Source organism: Mytilus edulis, chromosome 5 (assembly GCF_963676685.1).
Source record: "Mytilus edulis chromosome 5, xbMytEdul2.2, whole genome shotgun sequence".
NCBI lineage: Eukaryota > Metazoa > Mollusca > Bivalvia > Mytilida > Mytilidae > Mytilus > Mytilus edulis.
The window spans coordinates 95,913,044-95,927,436 of NC_092348.1; the positions used below are offsets into that span (position 1 = coordinate 95,913,044).

At 31.4% G+C, this 14,393-nt stretch overlaps 1 protein-coding gene across 1 annotated transcript in view; it reads left to right on the forward strand.

The window, feature by feature from the left end:
- LOC139524903 (cleavage and polyadenylation specificity factor subunit 5-like) overlaps positions 1-14,393 on the forward strand; it is a 30,215-nt gene that overhangs the window by 395 nt on the left and 15,427 nt on the right. Inside the window, exons 2-6 of the mRNA XM_071320063.1 lie at positions 3,914-4,114; positions 4,785-4,848; positions 9,270-9,359; positions 9,821-9,896; positions 11,760-11,874. Of these exons, the coding sequence (XP_071176164.1) occupies positions 3,914-4,114; positions 4,785-4,848; positions 9,270-9,359; positions 9,821-9,896; positions 11,760-11,874 (546 nt within the window). The remainder of the gene's footprint in view (positions 1-3,913; positions 4,115-4,784; positions 4,849-9,269; positions 9,360-9,820; positions 9,897-11,759; positions 11,875-14,393) is intronic.

Here is a 14,393-nt window from a genome sequence, read left to right on the forward strand (position 1 = left end):
AGACTCTAGGGCAAACAACAAAATTACGGAAATCTCCCACTTGCCAGTCCAGTCCCGAACAGGATTAAAATCTCTCGCTTTTGGATATTTTGACCTGGAATAATACGAGTTCAAAATTCTCTGCCTTTTCAATAAAATGTTAAGCTTTTTTTTAAATTTGTTTCCTATTATACTTGCAGTGTTCTCCCCGGTATCAGGTCCGTTCGCGCCCAATATACTTTTGCACCCTACACGTTCGCACCTCGCACGTTCGCACCCAAGGTCCGTTCGCACTCTACACGTTCGCGCCCAATTTTAATTCAAATTCCAGTTGAATAATTTGAAAATCATGATTGTTGTTTTTAATTGCTTTCGTGTAAATACTGAATGTATTTATAGCTTGGTATGAGTAAAAGATTGAAGATTTTAAATGAAAAACACAAAAGATAATTGTTTTGAACAGCTTGGTCCCTTTGATCTGAAATAATGAAACAATACACTATTATATATCACTATACATGATAAAATTTAATCCAACACACACAAAAAAAAAGAAACGTAGTCAGAATCTCACTTCATTTTGAAACAAGTCAATGAAAAAAAGTTATAGCAATACACTAACCAAAACATGATAAACAATTATTCAACAGTTCAGTTCAGTTCAGTTTCTTGTATATTCCTCCATTAAATGTGGAGCACTACCCAAAGGGTATAGTTTGAGCAACTATTTACACCTTAAAACATAGGGAAACAATTAATTAAATTATATACAGATGACTGAATTTCAACACAAAATAAAACGTTGACAGAATCCCACTTTATTTAGAAAGGAATATAATTTTTTTTAACAATACACTAACCAAAACATGATTAAGATTTATTCAACACAAAAAAAATGCTGTCTCACTTTATTTTGAGACCATGAAAACAATTATACTTATAAGAATACTACGTACTTGCCAAAACTTGATTACAAAGTTATTAAACACAAAACCAATTAAAATTGGGCGCGAACATGTAGGGTGCGAACGGACTTTGGGTGCGAACATGTAGGGTGCGAAAATGAAAGGGGGCGAACATGTGTGGGTGCGAACGTGAATGGGCGCAAACGGACCCGGATTCGTTCTCCCCAGGCCGTTTTAGCGTCGCGGTACCGCGACGCTATATTTTTTCACCGTGATGCTATGATAATTCCAGCGACGCTATAATTATTACCGCAACGCTATAATTATTCCCGCCACGCTATAATTATTTTGAAGATGCTATTTTACTTGTCCTCAATTTTGAACTTTCATCTATTATTGATTATGATCATAAAAATTATATCACCTTTAATTGTAATCCCTTTAAGTCGGACACGAAAGGCAATTAAGAGATTAAATAGCTAGGTGTTAATTGCCCTCAGGGTGATAACTGTTTGGATGCGAATATCCCAAGCTGTCACTTGTGACATGATTAATACCACGTCACGTGTCTGCAATCACCAATTTCGACATGGAATAATGCAATCACAACACAATTCGAAATCTACGTTTTATATTACGAAATTTCAAAGATTGAAACGATTTTTATTTTTTTTTAAAAGGTCGTTTATTTGTGCAACTCTCCAAAAATTACTTTCTTTCTCTTCCAGTAATACGAGAGCGAGAATTTTGGTTTAGAGCTAAAATAAGTTTAATATTTCTTTAAAAAGTTATCATAATTGGCTGAAGTTTATGTTTAATCCATTTAATGCATTAAAAGCGTCTTATTCATTCACAATCTCTTGTCAAACAATGTTTATTCTCAGACTCATTTTCGTAAATTTTTCTACGGCCGCCATTGCACATTTTTGTGTAAACTACGGATAGGAACCGGACTAGATATGACAAAAATCCGCATTTTCACGATAATGACAACAGATGGACAGTAGACAGAAAAAATATACCACGAAAGAAAACTACGTATTAACAGACTATTTGTTAGATGACTTTGTTAAAAATACATATCATTTTGATGTAAAGATAAACAACTGGGACTAATTCATTGAGTGCCATGAAACAATGAATTTCATAAACATGATAAAAAAAAGTTTTTAAATTGAGGATTTTTTTGGCTACTTTATCTTTACTTAAAATAATATAAAAAATTGTTAATTTTGTGTACTAAATATTTAGTTTTGTATATATATACCGGTTGCACTATAATGAACCATTCATTCATTTGACTTATTATTGGGTAACTGAAACCACATATTTATTTTTATTTGGCACAAAAGGAAAAAAATAATTCTGATTACTATAAATGAATAAAGAAAACATAAACTGAAACAACTGTTTTTGTGGTTACAGTTTAATTGTATTCTCAGTTATGAATTGAACAATATAAACTAAAACATATAAAGGAAATAGAGCATCAACACGACGCGACAAATGACATTAAAAAAAATACTGTTATTTTTTTTAACGTAAAAATTTCTGGGGAGAACACTGACTTGTACTTTTCATTAACAGTGTTCTCCCCAGAAATTTTGGATAGCATCACATTTTGCGTAAAAAAAAATAAGTGTATTTTTTTTAATATTGTTTGTGATTGCATATTTCCATGTCGATATTGGTGATTGCAGACACGTGGTATTTAGTCATGTCACAAGTGTCAGCTTGGGATATTCGCATCCAAACACTTTTACAGTTATCACCCTGAGGGCAATTAACACCTAGCTATTTAATCTCTTAATTGCCTTTAGTGTCCGACTTAAAGGGATTACAATTAAAGGTGATATAATTTTTATGATCATAATCGATAATAGATGAAAGTTCAAAATTGAGGACAAGTAAAATAGCATCTTCAAAATAATTATAGCGTCGGCTACGCCTCATGGTGTACTGGGGTACTTCAGGGTGTTAAAATACCCATATCTATGGATATGAACGATACGCCTCATGGTGTACTGGGGTACTTCAGGGTGTTAAAATACCCATATCTACGGATATGAACGTAGATAACTTATAATAACACCATATAAAATATAGTTTTTCGATCATATCTATTGGTTAATATTCAGCTTTGGAGTTCTTAAGAAAATGTGGTTTTGATAAGGGATGTCAACTCTGTAAAAATTTACTAATCAAGTATAACATACAAGTTGGATTTATTGAGCGATACTCAAGTACTCGCTCGGTTACACACTTACCAAATGGAAACACAAAATTATACCCAATAAAAATGTTTTCTGTTTAAACTTAAGAAAACAATAACATTCTAACAGGAAACCAAATAGTTGAGCAATACTTGAGTACTTGTTGACATCCCTAGTTTTGATGATATGAATTAATAGACCACTCTTCAGTTATGTCCTTCAATGGAAAAGTTTGTCAGTTATGCTTTTAGCTTCTTTATGACATCATTAATCAGATGGAGTGGATCCCTTGTATCTATCAAGCTTCTTCATGATTATAATTTATTATGCAGCACAAACTAGAAATTAAACCAAAGTATATAAGGGAATGCAACTAAGTAGAAGGATGTCTATTGCAGTAGAATGTATTAGAATGTGAATTACACAGAAATCGACCTTATGCAAGTGAATATCAATACTTTTTTTTATCCTATTTCTGATGGAAAAAATCTATATCAAAAGTCGGTAACTGTTTGAAACTTTGAGTTGTTTTAAGAACACTATAAAACAGACTAAAATTCATCTTTTATTTTATATTCGAACATGTTGAATGTTTTTAAAACCAATCACAGTTGTGTACATGTAAATGTGTACTTGCATAAGGTCGATTTCTATCCGACGCAGCTCACATGTATATACATGTAATAGAATGTGAATTACACATGTACCTGAATTGAAGTATAATTCACCAATTTTTGATTTGTTAAATATTTACTGCCTTGCAACTTTTATCAGTTATGAGAAATTGGAGAATAATATATTAAATAATTTTTTCAGGTATCCTTTAACTAACTACACATTTGGTACAAAAGAGCCTCTTTATGAAAAGGATAGTTCTGTACCAGCCAGATTTGCCAGGATGAGGGAAGATTTTGAGAAGATTGGTATGAGACGATCGGTTGAGGGTGTATTGATTGTACATGAGCATGGTCTTCCACATGTACTGCTGTTACAGCTTGGTACAACTTTCTTCAAATTGTAAGTTTTTCAAGTTTGTCAGTATATAAACACTCAATATAACTCTATATATTGAACTTTTATTGAAGAAAAAGCTTCAATTTACATGATTAATATTAAAATTGTTATAATGGAATGTCAAATGATTGTTGTTTGACCTACATTGGCAAATATTACACAAACTATTGATAAGATATATACTGGAAATAGAATATGTTTCATTGTTTATTTCTTTTGTATTGAATAACTTCTTGCATAATTATCAAGTTTAAATACTTTTAAAGTAGTCTGAATTTAGAAGGGTACGACAATTATAAATACGTCTAGTGTTAATGTTTGACATAGGGAGTATACATATAACGTAACATTGTTAAGATACCAAAGAAGTTGCAACAGTTTCACTGACTTTTATTTATGGCATTTTAAGCTAAATTATTTATTAAATGGAATTTATTTTAATATGTGGCATTAGAATGGAGATAACTGTATTGTATTTTAAGCTTGGTCTTTTTAAAACTTGATTTTACTGTCGCAAATATCTGTTTTCCTAGCTCTGCTATGGATCATTAGGTAACTCAATTTTTTACCGTAAAAACTAAGGCCAAGCGTTAAATACAATACAGTTATCTCTTAGATATTGTGGAGTAGTGTGTCAAGTATTATTGGATTATAAAGTACCTTTGTTTTACAGACCCGGAGGTGAATTAAATACAAGTGAAGATCAAGTTGAAGGCCTTAAAAGATTACTTACAGAGGTGAATTACATATTAAGTTGGACCATATTTATGATAAAATTTGATCTTAGATGAGCTTTTTATATATATATATAAATTTTACAATAATGGTTGGAAAAAAAATATGAACAATGTCTTTTTGAGATTGTTATATACATTTAAATATATGTAGAAATAAATATGAAAGAAATACAAAGTTTCAAGTGTCTTGTTAAGCTTGTTGTATACATGTGAGATTTAAATAGTTCATTTAAAAGAATTATGAACAGTATGGATAGTTTGCAAGTATTTTCTGTGGGGAAAGATATTATAGTTTTGACTTGACATTTTGGTGTATCACAAGCTAAAACGTCTAGACTGCTTGACTACCATGAAATACTATGATTATACTTGATATTTAGGTGTACCATAAGCCAAAGATCAAGACTGCATGACAACCATGAATTACTATTTCAAGACTTGGTATTTAGGTGTATCATAAGCAAATAACCAAGACTGCATGATATGAATTACTATTTCAAGACTTGATATTTAGGTGTACCATAAGCCAAATATCTAGACTACATGACTACCATGAAACACTATTTCAAGACTTGATATTTAGGTGTACCATAAGCCAAAGATCAAGACTACATGACTACCATGAATTACTATTTCAAGACTTGATATTTAGGTGTATCATAAGCCAAAGATCAAGACTACATGACTACCATGAAACACTATTTCAAGACTTGATATTTAGGTGTATCATAAGCCAAAGATCAAGACTACATGACTACCATGAAACACTATTTCAAGACTTGATATTTAGGTGTATCATAAGCCAAATATCAAGACAAAATGACTACCATGTTCTTCATAAATAATCAAAACACCCTTTACCCAATGCTTAAGCCCAAATTCGGGTTACATCTTCAGGTCACATGTTTACCGTATCATGCCAAAATGTTTACTATAACATGTCCAAATGTTTACCGTACCAACTTTAAATGCAAACTGTAATACATGTATACACATTAGCTAAATGAAGATTGCTGTAACCATGGAACATCCCACTTAGATATCAACCAGATACATATTTCATATTTATCCACTGAATAACGCTGATCCGCCAGATAACTGAACCGCCGGTTAACTATAAACCGCCAGTTAACTCTGAACCGCTGGTTAACTGAACTGCAGGTTAACTCTGAAATCGCCGGTTACCATGGTTTCCATATCTATATAAATAGGGGCAACCATTAATCCACCATTCTGCCTCTGATGAAGGTCTGTTTTGAACCAAAACCGTCCAGGCTATGAAACATCATCAGGCACTGTTAATTATGTGTATTGGCATATCTACTATATTCTTATGTTTTTAGCTCACATGGCCCGAAGGGCCAAGTGAGCTTTTCCCATCACTTGGCGTCCGGTGTCTTTTACAAAAATCTTCTCTGAAACTACTGGGCCAAATTTAACCAAACTTGGTCACAATCATCATTGGGGTATCTAGGGTGCTATAAACAGTTTCGTATAAAAAAACTAGGGGTTATTCCCCAACTAAAAATAGACATGGAGGGAAGTCCCTTTTTATCAACATAATTGCTGAAAAAGTATCATGTTTTTTGTATTTGGTTGTAAAGATATGTTAATTAACTTCAATTAAAGCAGGTTGAATGATGAAAATAATTTAAAAAATTAGATTAAATATACATGTTTTGAGGGGAGACAACACTGTAAACAGTCTGTTTTTTTGGCAGTGAAAATTGAAAACTTATTTGCAGCCACTGTAGCTCTTTTCGGAGCAGGCGAACGTACCATGAAACATGAATTTTTTGAAAGACCAGGTAAAAATCTATGAAATTCATACAACTTTGATTATGAAAAATGTGCAGGTATCATGTCTTCAGGGGTGTGCACATGACCTGATTTCAGGTTTTTAAGCTTAAATTAGGCAATGTTTTTCCCAGTTTCTCTGGATAAAACTTTTTTATACTATTAAAGGTACACTTTTTCTATATTCCATTATAAACTAGAGAACTTTCTGATTTCAGTGATATCTAGTTTTATACAAGTATCTTTATTAATCAGTCCACCACTAAGGGTCACTTATACATGGTCCCTCAAAATATGACGTCATAGAAAAAAACTGTTGATTGCACCCTTAAGGGACAAATATAAAATATAGTGATGTTTTAGCATAGAAATGTGTTAGCGAATGGAGTAAAATAATTCTGAAAAATATTGTACGGCATGTATACATTAATTTTAAAGCATCAGTTTGGTATATTTAATGCAAATATTACAGATTTGTACATAGCAACCAGATATAAGAAAACCAGACTCTGTGCGAATATTGACGTTTTTTAATTTTTTGCGACGTCATGATATTTTTATTCAATCTCTCATATATTTGGAACCAAAAGTTGCATATGAAAAGTGTAGATTTTTTCTACTTTGAAAAGAAAAACACTATTTCAATATTTTCTCAACTCAGCTATAACTTATTTCATATAGTACTAGGGACAAAATCTATTTAAAGTAACTTTATTCATGCCTATTTCATAGTTTTTATTCTATTTATTCAAAAGAAATACTATTTTATGATTTATTTTCTTTGTAAAACTGATGAAAATGTGATACAGGAAATGTTTGGAATTTGCCAGTTAAACTGTTTGCTACTGGCCAATATGCCACTACTGTGCGACATAAAAAAAGAGCTGTAGTTTCACTATTCGTGGTCACAATCCTTAAAGTAAGACATCATTTTAATCAGTATAGTGTACAGATTCAGAAAAGCTGAGAATTTTTTATATATCACATACAAGGTTTTGCTTAAGGGTGCTATAAACAGTTTCGTATAAAAAACTAGGGGTTATTCCCCAACTAAAAATAGACATGGAGGGAAGTCCCTTTTTATCGACATAATTGCTGAAAAAGTATCATGTTTTTTGTATTTGGTTGTAAAGATATGTTAATTAACTTCAATTAAAGCAGGTTGAATGATGAAAATAATTTAAAAAATTAGATTAAATATACATGTTTTGAGGGGAGACAACACTGTAAACAGTCTGTTTTTTTGGCAGTGAAAATTGAAAACTTATTTGCAGCCACTGTAGCTCTTTTCGGAGCAGGCGAACGTACCATGAAACATGAATTTTTTGAAAGACCAGGTAAAAATCTATGAAATTCATACAACTTTGATTATGAAAACTGTGCAGGTATCATGTCTTCAGGGGTGTGCACATGACCTGATTTCAGGTTTTTGATGAAGTTGAAGTCTAATCAACTTGAAACTTAGTACATATGTTCTGTATGATATGATCTTTCTAATTTTAATTCCAAATTAGAGATTTAACCCCATTTTCACGGTCCACTGAACATAGAAAATGATAGTGCGGATGGGGCATCCGTGTACTGGGGACACATTCTTGTTTAAGCTTAAATTAGGCAATGTTTTTCCCAGTTTCTCTGGATAAAACTTTTTTATACTATTAAAGGTACACTTTTTTTATATTCCATTATAAACTAGAGAACTTTCTGATTCCAGTGATATCTAGTTTTATACAAGTATCTCTATTAATCAGTCCACCACTAAGGGTCCCTCAAAATATGACGTCATAGAAAAAAACTGTTGATTGCACCCCTAGTTTAAAAAATGTGTCCGGTGACCCGGCCATCCAACCAAGATGGCCGCCACGACTAAATATAGAACATAGGGGTAAAATGCAGTTTTTGGCTTATAACTCAAAAATCAAAGCATTTAGAGCAAATCTGACGGAGTTAAATTGTTTATTATGTAAAGATCTATCTGCCCTGAAATTTTCAGATGGATCCGACAACCGGTTGATGGGTTGCTGCCCCTAAATTGGTAATTTTAAGGAAATTTTGCCGTTTTTTGTTATTATCTTGAATAATATTATAGATAGAGATAAACTGTAAACAGCAATAATGTACAGCAAAGTAAGACCTAAAAATAAGTCAACATGACCAAAATAGTCAATTGACCCCCTAAGGAGTTATTGTCCTTTATAGTCAATTTTTAACAATTTTCATAAAATTTGTAAATTTTTACTAACATTTTCTAGGAAACTACTGGGCAAAGATCATTATAGATAGAGATAATTGTAGGCAGCAAGAATGTTCTGTAAAGTAAGATCTACAAACGCATCACCATCGCCAAAACACAATTTTGTCATGAATCCATCTGTGTGTCCTTCGTTTATGATATGCACATAGACCAAGGTGAGCAACACAGGCTCTTTAGAGCCTCTAGTTACATTTTCCCTCACTGATACACATAATTAATATGGCTTCTACTAACTAAAGCTCTATTTGGAGCGAATGTGTTTAGAGACCTCTTATGTCAGTACACCTTTCCTATATTGCCTATAGATAGAATATAATTCAATTATTTATGGTAAATTATAACTATTAAATATGTATTATATTGTATACAGACACTTGGCAGACAAGATGGAGGGACCATGGAGTGGGCCATAGAAGATACGATAGGAAACTGGTGGAGACCAAACTTTGAACCACCTCAGGTAAGACATTTAAATAGAAGGTGGTTATATTTAAAAAAAAAAAAACAACTCCAACAGTATTTTGTGGGTTTCGTGTTGCTTATAAGTCTATAGTGTTCTATGTTGTGTCTTGTGTACTATTATTTGTTTTTCTTTTTCATTTTTAGCCATGACTTTGTCAGTTTTTTTTCAATCTGAGAGTTGTTTGTCCCTCTGGTATCTTTTACCCCTGTTTTATAACCTCTGCAGGTACATAAATAGAAACTAAATGTAGCATATTATATGAATATTGAACTTTACTTGTGAAACATCTCTTCATTAATGTTCAAAAATTCAAAACCATATGATTTGCCCATTTGTGATTTCTTTTACAGTATTTGTAAGTGGTCTTTTTTTTCAAAAGTAAAAATTTCTTTTCAGTAAGCTCAATGTGTATAAACTATTTTAAGTTTATTTTATATACTAATGGTTTTTTTTCTCAGTATCCCTACATACCAGCCCATATAACAAAGCCAAAAGAACACAAAAGATTGTTTTTAGTACAGTTACCAGAAAAAGGTAAGATTTATGGTGACTTGAGTAACACCGGTATCACTTAGATTACAATTCTACCTTGCCAGGTAAGTTTGTATTTAGCCTATAAAATACTTATTTAGCCTTGAGAATTGAAAGGTCAGTTTATCCCATTCATACAATTGAAGTTGATAGATTGGCATCATGCCATTTACCTTGTCCAAAATTAAGGTCACTTTATTGTTATTGTGATATTGTTAAAGTACAACAGAACCCTATATTCTGACCAATACTTGAACATTCGATTGTTCAAAATCTGTTAATGTTGAATTTTTGGGGTTATTTTCGGCCTTTAATTGCATATTTATTTACATAGTAGTTTTTTTTTCAGATATAAAAAAAAAAATATCTGCTTGACTTTATAGAAATAGACTATGCTTGCAGATTATCTATTACACTGTCTTGTTTTTTGTTTGCACCAAATTTGACAGATTATTATTTAGTTGCAAAATATTTTAAATGAGAGCTGAATTTTTTTTCTATTTTTAATGAGCATTGTAGGTTAAAATAATCATAATGTGAATAAGAATGAAGAAAACATCTTGGTCCCAAAAAAGAACATCATCAACCAGGATATATAATTCAAAATATTAATTTATTATACTAATATCAGTTCATATAAAATAAATTTTTAAAGATTATATTGATTCCTATAAACTTGAAATCTCAAGCCACTGTTTTCCATGTTTACAATGTAGGTGATGTCCCAACAGAAAATCAATATTTATGACAGTACAATGTACTCTTAGCACAAACACATAAGGTCACTGTGAAATAGACATCTAGGGCAAGAAACAGTCAGTTGTACCAAACCAGTTTGACTAGATGTCTAGCTTAAAACCAGTTTGACTAGATGTCTAGTATATATAGTCTTGGAATAGCAATAGTGTGTCCTATATTTTGACAATGTAAATGTCATGAGGACCTGGATTGTTTTTTTTTTTTAATATCTGTATTCTTTAAATTTTTAGGGCATTTTTCTTTTAATAGCCTTAAAAATAACTCTCATTCTGTAAAATTCTCATGAAAATGATTTTACTATTTTTAGTCTTTCTGTTACAAGATTATTTATCAATTCTGTACATTGACCGTTATATTATCAGTATTGCATTACAGTTACCTTTTCAGTTATTTTGCACAGTTATTCTTTATACTTTGGCACCGCATTATTCTTTATTTTGTTTTTCATTTTCTCTATTATCTATTTTTTGTTGCTATTACATGTATTCTCTATTCTGTAAACCCCATTCAGACCCTCATAGGTAAACTTCTATTGTATGAATGGGATAAACTGACCTTTCAATTCTCAAGGCTAAATAAGTATTTTATAGGCTAAATACAAACTTACCTGTCAAGGTAGAATTGTAATCTGAGTGATACTGGTGTTACTCAAGTCACCATAAGTCATTTGCTTGATTTAGAATACACTTACATTTTCTCTACAATCGTCACAGAGACTGCATTTAGAAACGCAGAGACTTTCCTTGCACTTGAAGTTATTGGTTAATTTTTCATCATACTTTTTAACATAAATACAAATTTGCTGGTATGCTTTATGATGTTTAATGAAAAATTCTTAAAGACCAGGAAGAGTATTATTGACTTTAATGTTGAAGGTTGTTCAGTAAGTTGGTGATGTGACCCTTAATCGATGTTTGTTCAGAAATTTTTAGTTTGGGGCTGTTACTACGAAATTGTGAAATATAATATAAGATTTTAATCAGATAATTTCAAATTTTTCTAAGAGCAACATTGATTTTAACTTGTTTTGGTTGTGAACTCTCTGTTTTTCTATATAATTCTTTTACATTTACAAGGTTTTTAATTTTTTATGTATGTTCATTTCAGCATTGTTTGCAGTCCCTAGAAATTACAAATTAGTAGCAGCACCATTATTTGAACTCTATGACAATTCTGCTGGATATGGTCCTATTATATCAAGTTTACCTCAGGCATTGAGCAGGTAAGGCAATAAAAGAACAAATGACATCTCAGCTGGTAGATGTGGTCCAAATTTACAGTACGTTTTATCAAGACACTTATCTCTCAGTATAAATTAGCAAAATGCTAGTTGGACCAGTTTAATGATATTTTTAAAAATATTTTTTATATGACTAATGATTGATCACTGAAGAATGTAGCTATATCAAAACATAAGATTTTAATTTAAACTTTTTTTATGTAATTTGAAATTTGATAAGGGGAGATAATATTGTTCAGTGTGTTATTATTATAAGTTGTCTCCCATGTAATACAACTTAAAGCAAACAAGTTCGCAAGACAAGGAAGTTACCCATATATTATCAAAATAAAAGTGAGAAAGAGCAAATATAATTATTTCTACTTTATTGTAAAATAATAGAGCTTAAATTTTATCTAAGGAGCAAAATCTATTTTAGATAATAATTGCTCAATGATGTTGAAATTATCAAGATCCAGTCGTGTCAGAAAATGAGTAATCAACAATTATTTGTTAGTTTTTCCTTAATCTGTCCTCTACATGTTATAATTAGTTGTCCCAAATTAAAAGAAATTCTAAAATTTCATCATATGTTTTTCAACCAAAATTAAAAAATGTAAGAACCAAAATTTGCTGTGGATAATATCAAATGATAGAGAAAAGTAGTTACGATTGAGCAGATTTTTTCTTGCCTTATGTTTTGTTAAGGTTAAATATCTTTAATATCACATGAGACACTTTCAATGTTTATCATCATTTGGTATATGTGCACTTTCATCAGTTAGCTATTTATCTTATACCTTTAAGTAGCCTAGTTGATTTGATTCTATTGTTATACGCCCGTCGTCTTTTAGACGGGACGTATTATGGTATACCGTTGTCCGTCTGTCCGTGTGTCCGTCCGTCGTCCACACTTCGGACAATAACTCAAAAACACTTTCACCAATTTCAATGAAACTTAAGTGAATTGTTTATATCTATTGACGTAAGCTCCCTTTCGGTTTTTTTTAATTTCAGATTTTAAGTTTTGGATTTATGGGGCTTTATTCATACAAAAGGGTGATTTTCAACACTTGGACAATAACTCAAAAAGGCTTTCACCAATGTCCATGAAACTTTGGTGAATTGTTTATATCTATTGATGTAAGCTACCTTTCAATTTTTATAAATTTCAGATTTTAAGTTTTGGATTTATGGGGCTTTATTCATAAAAAAAAAAGGGGGATTTTCAACACCAGACAATAACTCAAAAAGGCTTTCACCAATGTCCATGAAACTTTGGTGAATTGATTATATCTATTGATGTAAGCTCCCTTTCAATTTTTATAAATTTAAGATTTTACATTTCCGTGTTATGAAATTTATGCTTAAAAAAGGGGGGATTTTCCAATTTTGGGACAATAACTAACGCTTTCACAAAATTTTATGCAACTTTGATAAATTGTTTATATCTATTGACATAAGCTCCCTTTCCATTTTTATAAATTTTAGATTTTACGTTTTCTTAAGTAATGAATTTTTATACTTAAAAAAGGGGGATTTTATGAAACTTTGGTGAATATATTAATGTAACATCCCTTTTGATTTGTATATATATTTCTAGTTGATCATATAAATTCATTTAAAGCATAAAAGTCAAGTTAAAAGAGCAACGGGCGTAGTAGCGCAGCCCTTTATTTTTCTGTACCAAACAAAAGTTGTACATTATTTTTGCTATGATGACAAAATTACAGACCTTAGACTTGATACAAAGTTTGATAAGAATATTTATTAGTTACAGATCAAGTTTATTGTCATATTTAATCAAATTGATGAAGGAAAACTTCCTTCAAAGTGGCACATGTAAATTCCCATTTGAAACACTATTTTAAAACACGTTTTATTCTCTACAAATACATTAACCAGACTTTGCGGGAATATTGTATAGAAGAGCCTTAACAGTGATTTTTGGTGGAAGAAGACTTTAAGTCTTCTGAAGGCCTATGGTGCTGGCAGTAAAATCATTGAACCGTTACCACATCTGTATGCCACATCCCTTTCTGTGTATTACAATTTCATAACAACTTCCGATTCTTGACACCGATTTTTACACATGATTATGCATCTGAATCATTTAATTTGTAAATTAGGATTGAAAAACAATCGCTATCGTATATATATACCCTTTTATATATTAACGAAAACCATGAACAACTTATCATATGAGATTGCAGTGGTATTTGCTATACAGTTGTATTAGTATTGGCACATCTCAATTCCATGGAGATTGTTTAGCCCTGTACCTTCAGTTCCATGGAGATTGTTTAGCCCTGTACCTTCAGTTCCATGGAGATTGTTTAGCCCTGTACCTTCATTTCCATGGAGATTGTTTAGCCCTGTACCTTCATTTCCATGGAGATTGTTTAGCCCTGTACCTTCATTTCCATGGAGATTGTTTAGCCCTGTACCTTCATTTCCATGGAGATTGTTTAGCCCTGTACCTTCATTTCCATGGAGATTGTTTAGCCCTGTACCTTCATTTC